This window comes from Raphanus sativus, unplaced genomic scaffold (assembly GCF_000801105.2).
Source record: "Raphanus sativus cultivar WK10039 unplaced genomic scaffold, ASM80110v3 Scaffold3806, whole genome shotgun sequence".
NCBI lineage: Eukaryota > Viridiplantae > Streptophyta > Magnoliopsida > Brassicales > Brassicaceae > Raphanus > Raphanus sativus.
Genome location: NW_026619110.1, coordinates 1 through 9,676, shown reverse-complemented (window position 1 = coordinate 9,676; position 9,676 = coordinate 1). Strand labels below are relative to the sequence as shown.

Below are 9,676 nucleotides of genomic sequence, written 5' to 3'. Positions count from 1 at the left end.
AACTTCTTTTCTGTGATGATGAGTTGTTTGCATGGTATATAAATTACACTATGTCTCTGTTTTGTAGTATATAGTATATACTTATGTTGGTTGTTATCATGTTAAACTAATTCTTGGGGAACAGTTTCGGATGAGGAGCATGATGATGATGATGATGATGGTAATGATGATTTACCTGCCCCTGCACCTGTTCTTGCTATCCCTGTTGCTTTCCATGTACCTTTGCCAAATGCAAACCACCAACCAAGAGGCACTAAAAGGAAAAGCTATCAAGTAACGAGAGAGAAAGGCAAGCTCCTGTGGGAGATTTGGGAAAAAGAAGACGAGAAATGGGTGGACGAGCACATGAAAGATGACGTCGACTTGGACCACCAGCAGAACGCCGCCACCATCGCTGAAACCGCCGAGCCGCCTCGTGATCTGATCATGCCGCTCCTAAGGTACCAACGTGAGTTTCTAGCGTGGGCAACGAAACAAGAACGATCAGTCTCGGGAGGCATACTAGCTGACGAGATGGGGATGGGGAAAACAGTACAAGCCATCTCACTCGTCCTCGCGCAACGCGAAGTCGACAGAGCTAGTTCCAAGAAAGCCGTCGGGTGCACGCTCGTGCTCTGTCCCCTCGTCGCCGTCTCTCAGTGGCTGAGCGAGATCGAGCGTTTCACATCCAAGGGAAGCACCAGGGTCCTTGTCTACCACGGTGCAAAGAGGGAGAAGAACGGCAACGAGTTCAAGAAGTACGACTTCGTGCTGACGACGTACTCCACGGTGGAGAACGAGTTCAGGAAGTGCGTGGTGCCTGGCAAGAAGCAGTGCGAGTACTGCAGCAAGTGGTTTCTTCCGAACAGGCTTGTGGCGCATCATGCTTATATTTGTGGGCCATCGTCTGAGAAAGCGAATAAACATGGTGGTAAGATGATCAATACGAACCCTATTGCTGTCATGCTAAGAAAGCAAGCCGAGGAGGAGGCTCAAGAGGGTAGTAGCAAGGTGAAGCGGTCTAAGAAGAAGAGTAAAAAACAAACACTAGAGGAAGAAGATTCAGTGAATAGAAAGAAGTCTGTTTTGTACTCTATTAAATGGAACCGGGTCATCTTGGATGAGGTCAGTAGTAACTACCAAAGACATATATGTCTCTTTTGTTAGTTTTTTATTTACATTTGTACATAATAATAAAACAGGCTCATTACATCAAAGAGAGACGAAGCAACACTGCGAGAGCTGTTTTTGCTTTGGAGGCTACTTATAGATGGGCTTTGAGTGGTACTCCTCTCCAGAATCGTGTTGGAGAGCTTTACTCTCTGGTTAGTTTTTAATCTATAATATAGCCACTTGCACATTATATCGTTAACGTCTTCTGATCTTTGACTATTTTTTTTTCTTTTTTGTTTTGTTATCAGATTCGCTTCCTGCAGATTAGTCCATACTCTTATTACTTCTGCAAGGACTGTGACTGTAGAATTCTTGACTACACGTAAAAACTTTACCACACTTTCTTCTGTTTCATAAGCTCTCTATAATGCTCTGTTTGATCGATCTCCTTTTTGGTGTTTGCAGTACGCATGCAGACTGTCACAGCTGCCCTCATAATGCAGTTCGGCATTTCTGTTGGTGGAACAAGGTTCTGTCCATGATATTGCTTAAACACAATGTTTATACTAGTCTTGTCCTAATGATTTTTGTTGTTGTTTACCATCTTTTGCTATAGAATGTGGCGAACCCAATAACAGAGCCAGCTTATGGAAACGAGGAGCGGGGGAAGAGAGCCATGATATTGCTTAAAGACAAAGTTCTGAAAGACATACTCCTAAGACGTACTAAACTGGGCCGGGCAGCTGATCTTGCCCTTCCTCCTAGAATCGTATGTTTGCTATCTTGTCTCTCTCTCTTGCCTCTCTTGCCTAATGTAGTTGCTTATAAGTTTTTTTTTTATTTTCATGTAGATCACTCTGAGGCGGGATACCCTAGATGTAAAAGAGTCTGATTACTATGAGTCACTGTACCAAAACAGCCAAGCCCAATTCAATACGTTAAGTACCCTTTCTAATCTTATATGGTTTTCTTCTAATGTCTTTTTGCTCCTTGGTTTCATCATGTAACATGACTCTGCCATGTGTGTGGCATTTCTGTATGCAGGTATATCGAGGCTGGGACAATTATGAATAACTTTGCTCATATATTTGATCTTCTCACCCGTCTGAGACAGGTGTGTGGTGGCATCTACAGTTCACTTTCTGGATGATAAAGATTGTAGGTTTAGTGATGCAATTTTTTTTTTTTTGGCAGGCTGTTGATCATCCATACCTCGTGGTGTATTCCAGTTCTGGAGGTGCTAATGCTAACTTGAATGATGATAACAAAAAGGAGCATGAATGTGGTCTCTGCCACGAACCGGCTGAGGACAATGTTGTAAGTGTATCAATCAATTTTTTTGTTCAGGAATCTGTGAGATTTCTATATTGTTTGATGTAATATTTTTTCTTTGGTTATTTTTGACTTTTGAAGGTGACTTCCTGTGAACATGTGTTCTGTAAAGCTTGTCTGATTGATTTCTCTGCATCCCTGGGACAAGTCAGCTGTCCAACATGCTCAACACTACTGACTATGGATTGGACTGCTAAAGCTGGCATTGAGCAGAAGGCAAACAAGACAACGATTAAAGGATTTAGAGCCTCAAGCATCTTAAACCGAATCAAGCTCGATGATTTTCAGACTAGTACAAAGATAGAGGCCTTGGTATGTGTGTGTGCTCTATGAATCTTATTTATATTTTCAGCTGATTGTCTCCACCCTGTTAAGTAATCATGTGTGTATACTGCAGAGGGAAGAAATAAGGCTCATGGTGGAAAGAGATGGGTCTGCTAAGGCAATAGTTTTCAGCCAGTTCACATCATTCTTGGATCTGATCAATTACACACTCGGGAAGGTAAAATATAAAGAGAGCAACACACACTATGGTACACGAATATGTTCATTAGTTTTTGATTAGAAATGAAACACACTCTTTCTTTTTCAGTGTGGGGTTGGTTGCACCCAGCTGGTGGGAAGCATGTCGATGGCAGCTAGAGATGTTGCTATCAACAAATTCAGGGAAGATCCGGATTGCAAAGTTTTCTTGATGAGTTTGAAAGCTGGAGGGGTTGCTCTCAACTTAACAGTCGCTTCACATGTAAAGTGTCTAGTTAACAGCAACTATGGAGATGAACACTTATTGAAAAGCTTGTTATAACGTTTTGTTGTCGTCTGTGGAAAAAAAACTATGTTAGGTGTTCATGATGGACCCGTGGTGGAACCCAGCGGTTGAGAGGCAAGCACAAGACAGAATTCATAGGATCGGGCAGTACAAGCCAATCAGGTTACACTCTAGTTCTTCTTCTATGTCGTTGGTTGGTGAGAATAGATATTGGATACGTTTGTGATTGTGTGTGAAAGTTACAGGGTTGTGAGATTCATAATAGAGAACACAGTGGAGGAAAAGATTCTGAAGCTTCAAAACAAGAAGGAACTTGTGTTTGAAGGGTAAGTAAAGATTCTCCCTACTTGTGTTGTTTTTTATTTCCGAATATAAACTGTTACTATTAATAAGAAGTTGTCATGAACACACTCTTTGTGCACTTACAGGACCGTTGGTGGTTCTCAGGAGGCCATAGGAAAGTTGACAGCAGAAGATATGAGGTTTCTGTTTACCACCTAAGTTGATCTATTAGAACAAAAACCTTTTTTCTTTTGTATGTAAGATCATAAGACGGAATCAAAATGGTTTCTTTTTTTGTTTTTTTTTCTAAACCTTATATCAAGAACAAACCAGTTGACTTCCTCTGTATTTTTCTAAAATGAACTTGAAACCTTGACCAGAGACTAGAAATCTAGAACTCACAAGTGTTATGCAAGTACCTAAGAGGCTCAGTAGGTGCATTCGTAATCAATCAATGGACGATACCACTAGACTAGAGTAACACCATTTGTTGCCTACAATGCAAAAGCAAGTTGGATCTTCTGATTTCTTGAAAATAAAATATGTTCGTGATTACAAACAATCTTCGAGCCCCAAGAAAAAACAGGAGAGGCGAAAGAGAGATAGATAGATAGATAGTACAATATGTCATAATATTACTCTGCCTTGGAGATTGGAGGCACAGAGAGTTTGGTCTCGAGCATAAACGAGAGATCATGCATCTGTGACATCACCTCCTCCGCAACATCACTCTTTGACTTGCGGGAATCAGTTGTTACTTGATCTTGAACATCAGGATCACCCGTTCTGAAAACAGAGCAAAAGAAAACACAATGTTATTACATCTGAAGCTTCTTGTTAATACGAAATGAATATTGCTGTATAAAGATTAGAGAACAACAAGTTTAGGAGAGTATAAGAAACCTCTCTGAGGTTGAGGAGGTTCCGGAAGGCATGGCTGTGACCTCCTCTGAGTTGGTGTGGCCCCCAATACTTTCCGAAAACAAACCAGAATCAAGGTCTCTGTGGTGGTTACTTTCCTCCAACAAGTTCATCCCCTGATTCTGCTCAGGAGATGGAGTCACATGGCTTGTGGGAGGCTGCACAGGTGTTTGCAAAACGGCTGAGGATGAGAAACTATCCCAATTTCCAAAGAGATCATCTTCTTGAACTTTGGCTATGTCAGATATCATGCTTGTACCAGTATTCTGCTTCTCATATTCGCTCTGTTCTTTAACGTCGTTCTTAACACGTGACATCCCATCAAATATCTCTTCTTGGGAACTTTCCATGGTTCTCGAAAGCAGATTACTAGGAGTCTTGGAGTTAGCTGAGCTAGCAAAATCATTCCAGTCATCTTCATCATCATTATCATCCGTAGGTGTCTTCTCAACGGCTTTCTTTTCACTGGTTTGCCATAGATCTTCTCCAATCCAATCAATATCCATGGATGGACTTCCATTTCCTCCCACAACTTGTCCCTCATTCTTATCATTGGCAGTCTGGTCGTTGTTCTGAGACTTGCCAGTAGCATTACCAAAAAAATCATCTTGCAGCCAGTCACCAGCATTGGAAACATATGCAGTTGAAGAATCTGCTGGTTTTCCGGAACCAAAGACAGTATCCATATGAGCAGAGAAATCAACTGGAGAACTTACAAAAGGATCGCCAGTATTTTTTTCCTGGGAGACAGATTGAAAGTCAGAATCCCAATCAGAAGAAGAGGCAGCAACCTTGTCATCAAAAGACTTGAGGCCATCATTTGATGATGGCACTCCCTCAAACAAACCAAAGGTTTCATCCTCTTTAAAAGAACTATTTTTCTGACCATCTTTACCCTCAAACAAACCAAGATTACCATCCTCGTTCGAAGTACTATTCCTCTGAGCATATTTGCCTTCAAAGAAACCAAAACTCTCATCTTCTTTAGAAGAACTTGTTCCCTGAGCATCTCTACCCTCAAAGAATCCAAAACTATCATCATCTTTTCTAGAAGAACTAGTTCTCAGAGAATCTTTCCCATCAAACAGACTAAGGTTCTTATCCTCTTTAAAAGAGTTCTCAGAATCTTTTTCCTCAAAGAACCCAAAATTTCCCTTCTCTGCTAAAGAATCACTATCCTGTCCCGCAAACAAACTAAGACTCTCACGTCCTTCAGATGAAGCTTTTCCCTTAATCAAACCAACATTATCATTCTGCTGCGATTCAACAACTCCTTGGCTCTTGACACTACTATCAAACAAGCTAAGACTACGTGGATCCTTAAAATCATCGTCATCCTCCCGTTTACTCTCAACTTTGGAAAGATCATCAAGACTGATTCCTCCTAGATTCAGAGGGCTTTTATTCTGTACTGATAGTCCATCACTCGTTTCAGCTCTAGCAGACCATTGCACTTCCAAATCAAGAAACTCAGACAAAGCAGCAACTCCTTTCACTACAGGTATCTTACCTCCTCTTCTTGATACATTCGTTTCCTCTAACGGCTCTACCATCTCCTGCAGATGCAAAATCGTTTCATAAAGTCTCCATCTTTACAATAACACAACAGAACTGAAAAGTATTTCTAGATGTTTTACCGATCCATCTAGATTGAGAGAGCTGAGAAACCATTTGTAAGCGGAAGTGGAGGTGAACTTGATCGGATCAGGAGCGTTATCGCTCGTCCGTTGCTGCTCGCCGCAGAAAACGCAGATCAGAGACTCGATCCCTCGCAGAAGCTTTCCTTTGCAGCTCCGGCAACGGAGGTAAGGAGGCGAGGAGGCGTCGAGTTCCGAGATCGCCTCCGGAGCTGTGGGAAGAAGGATGGGGGAAGAGGAATCGAGATTGGCGTTCCTACGAAGCGAGAGCTTAAGTTGGTTGATTAGATCCAAGGAGATCTCCGTCGCCATTTCGTGAGGAATCTAGGGTTTGGGAGAAATGAAGATTCTGAGATTCTCTCCACTCTCTAGCCGATTGGATTGTAGACGAGGTCTAAATTGTCACGATTGGAAGTTATAGCTAAAAATTGTGAACTTTATAATAACCAAGGTCTCTTATGGTGAATGTTAGAGCATCCCCATTAGAGGATGTAATGGGGTTCATGGGCTCAAGTTCATAAGCCCGAATTGATTTAAAAAAATAAAAAATGGCTTTAATTCGTTGAACCGATCCTTATGGATGAACTTATGAAACGGGTTCAAACCACGTGTCAATCATTCACTGCCTTCTCCTTCCGTCACAAACATCATCTCCTAACCGTCTTCTCTCTTCCAAGACTCCTCCCTTCTTCTCAAAACCCTCTCTCCAGATCCACCTTCCTCGGCGAGTAGTAGCACCGTCGATGAGTCAGATCCCGCCGCCACCGCCGCCGGAACAACAATATCCGTCAACCGTTCCGCTCTCTTCAATCCTCCCGGTAATTCATCCCACCTCCACACTTTATAGTGAGTTCAATTTGACTGCTTTTGGAGAGAGAGTCTGATTTGTTGTTGTTTGGAATCGAACTTAGTCCACTCTCATGAACCCACACCAGACTCGGAGCTCGTCAAGCACCTCAAGAGCGTCATCAAGGTTACCTTACAACCGATTCTTATTTAGAAAGATTGAAACTTCTTTTTGTTTGATTAAAATTAATGCATCATCACAGTTTCGTGGTCGGCCAATCTCAGTTTGTGAGTTTGACGAGGTAAACGTTTCATGTCTTCTTAGGAGTTGTGAGTTTGTGTGCTTGAGATTGGTTTTATTACGCCAATTTCACTGTGTTTTTAATTTTATTGATTGGTGTGTATGTATTTGTCCATATTATGCTTTCCTTAACTAGTGCAATCCAAGGGCTCGAGTTTAGTGGCCTTGATTTGCCGGATTCAGTTGGAGAGTTTGTTGTTAGTGGGGTTCTCGTTCTTCAGTGCGAGAGAGTATTGCAATTGATTTTACGTTTTATGCAGGCAAAAAACATCCTGGTGAATCTGCAGGAAAGCATAATATGGACATCCTGGTGAATCTGCAGGATCGGCTAAAGATGGTTTTGGATTCTTGGAGAAGGAATATAGCAGCAGACAAGAAAATAGCAGCAAGTAGCATAATAATATATGTAGACTTTGGTCTGAGAATTGGAGGGCCATTGTAGCTGAAGCTCAAGGTCAAAGCATTCCTTATTCTTCTTTACGTCATATAATAGCTGGCTTGTTTGTCTGTAGTAAAAACAGAGTTTTGTGATTATTCTGGTGATGCTCTGCCTTAAACCTCTTCGAAAGTGATCAAAATTGTACTCATTTCATGTGTTGTTGTTCAATGCTTTTTCCTATTTTGTACACTAAGCTCTAGCTCGCCTTTGTTATTTCTTTGAAACAGAAATTCAGGTTTTGTTACGTATGGGATTAGTTCTAGGTTGTGGTGCTTGTAAAAACATTGTTGATTAGTTTGTTGTTACTTTTATTCCTAAGAACTTTTTATTCAGGTTCACCAATGCAAAAAGCATAATAGATAGAGGTTCATCACTATTCATGGTCCCATCAAAATATATTAAAAAAAATTTATGAACCCCAAGATGGGGTTCACTAATGAGGATGCTCTTAGAGCATCATTATCCTGGAGATGGTGATTGTGTTTCTTATTCTTTGTTTAATGGTATTTAAGAGGAAAAGTAGAATAAGAGACCTAGTTAAAGACATTGAGATTAGGTGACCTCCATTGCAAGTCTCTTATTTTAGAGTTTTTTAAAAAAAATGAAGAACAAAAACTTGAATCAATAACCATAAGCAAGAACATGAATCAGTAACCACAACCAAAAACATGAAGCATATCATTCTCGTTACTGAAACAGAACAAGACAAAGCACAAGAACTTGAACATAATCAGAACAAGAGAACAAGCACATTTTTAAGACAAGCATTGATCATCCTAACCTGTTTTGCATTGTACTCTTTGTGCGATGAGCCTTGTGTGTTGCAGGTGATTCCGAGAAGCCTGAGCAATGCAATAAAATACACAGAGCCACCTCAGGACAACTATCTCCTCTGTTTCAAACGTACAAAAAGATTGGTTCTTTTATTATTTTCTTGTACTTGTCAAAGCTTTGAATAATAGAAGATAGAAAGGAGATGTGTGTAACTGAAGAAGAAAGAAGCTTGGGAGTAGAAGTCAGGGTTGAAAGGAATGGTCTTGAAGCTGCTTTGCATCGTTGTTGAGCTTTGTTGAGATTTTTTGTGGAGATGGGTTTCATTCTGTAAGACAGAAGTTAAAAGATCAGCTGTGGCCGTGATAAATGGCAAGCTGAGCAAAGAATCAACATCAATCAAAATTCACAGGGCTGTGAAAGTATTCATTCAAACATAATCCAAAGCAACCAAATTTACAGAACAATCAGTCACAATATAATCAAAAAACTTGCCTTTAAGAACACCCATAGTACCATTTTGCATCGGAAAAAAAATCATCCAACTTTTCTCAACAAAAGCTACACAAAGATTCACAGACAAAGCATCCACATAGCTAAAGGTCCAATCTTTAAAAGCTATCAACCAAATGAAGCAAAACCCTAATGAATTCAACCAGGAATCAGCCCATTATATCAAGTTCTCAACTTCGATGATTACCTGATTGTGAAGAGAGTCTCGGTACGGAAGAAGCGGCAGAGCGGGTGAAGGCAGTCAGAGGAAATCTCCGGCGGCGTGGATGAAGGCAGGCAGGAGACATAACTCCGTCGGAAATCTCCGGTTTCTTAGAAGAAAGTTGAACAACGGTGGAAGCACCAGAGAAAATCACCGTTCTTCGTGAGGGAGAAAGAGAGAGAACAGAACCAGAGCACGAAACCATGCTCCTCCTCTCTCCTCTCAATTTGTTCACACGTGTCCCGTATACGTTTCTTCTTTGACTCCAAATAAAAAACGTCTCAATCTATTTTTTTTCTTTTTCATTTTCTTTTTAATGATAAATACAGTAGAGACGGGTTAAATACGCCCGATAAAAGTGCTCTTATAATAAGCTTACATTGTGACTTGGATTCATATTCCAGGATTCCAGGAAGCTCGTCTTACTCCATGGATTCAAATATTTCATTAGCTCCGTAACAGTGTGTATAGCTACCTTGGTGCTGTTTTGTAATTGATAATTTCAGGTGGGATTGTCTCGGTTAAAGCATATGAAAATGATATTTCTGACGGATATTAAAATTACAACATCAGTGTTGTCAAAAGAAAAAATTACAACATCAGTTGTTATAAAAAATAAAATAAAATTACA

General features: G+C 40.7%; 3 protein-coding genes and 1 long non-coding RNA gene across 5 annotated transcripts; 2 read left to right on the top strand and 2 right to left on the bottom strand.

Moving 5' to 3' along the window:
* Positions 1–124: 124 nt before the first annotated feature.
* On the top strand, positions 125–3,848 carry LOC130506940 (DNA repair protein RAD16-like; the record flags this gene model as incomplete). The annotated part of the gene is made up of 14 exons (XM_057001637.1): positions 125–1,104; positions 1,182–1,304; positions 1,401–1,474; positions 1,558–1,621; positions 1,709–1,861; positions 1,944–2,029; positions 2,137–2,206; positions 2,287–2,409; positions 2,506–2,736; positions 2,822–2,926; positions 3,017–3,169; positions 3,267–3,355; positions 3,439–3,519; positions 3,622–3,848. Coding segments are annotated over 14 exons (2,405 nt in total), but the record flags the coding sequence as incomplete, so codon positions are not given.
* Positions 3,849–3,975: 127 nt separating this feature from the next.
* On the bottom strand, positions 3,976–6,499 carry LOC130506941 (uncharacterized). The gene is made up of 3 exons (XM_057001638.1): positions 6,034–6,499; positions 4,379–5,952; positions 3,976–4,261 (listed from the first exon to the last, which is right to left on the bottom strand). The coding sequence occupies exons 1-3, from the start codon at positions 6,343–6,345 to the stop codon at positions 4,111–4,113; spliced, it is 2,037 nt and encodes a 678-aa protein (XP_056857618.1). The 5' UTR covers positions 6,346–6,499; the 3' UTR covers positions 3,976–4,110.
* A 21-nt stretch (positions 6,500–6,520) lies between these two features.
* LOC130506942 (uncharacterized) lies at positions 6,521–7,746 on the top strand. 2 transcript variants are annotated; one of them, XM_057001639.1, is made up of 4 exons: positions 6,521–6,851; positions 6,945–7,006; positions 7,083–7,121; positions 7,257–7,746. In XM_057001639.1, exons 1-4 carry the CDS (start codon positions 6,777–6,779, stop codon positions 7,432–7,434), a joined length of 354 nt encoding a protein of 117 aa, XP_056857619.1. In that variant the 5' UTR covers positions 6,521–6,776; the 3' UTR covers positions 7,435–7,746. The 2 variants fall into 2 exon arrangements, 1 of the variants encoding a protein (XP_056857619.1); XR_008942173.1 differs by having other exon boundaries at positions 6,524–6,851; positions 7,381–7,746.
* Positions 7,747–8,161: 415 nt separating this feature from the next.
* Positions 8,162–9,298, bottom strand: LOC130506943 (uncharacterized). Its single transcript, XR_008942174.1, has 3 exons — positions 9,031–9,298; positions 8,547–8,658; positions 8,162–8,451 (listed from the first exon to the last, which is right to left on the bottom strand). It is a non-coding gene; the product is annotated as an uncharacterized LOC130506943 (long non-coding RNA).
* Between the last annotated feature and the right edge of the window lie 378 nt (positions 9,299–9,676).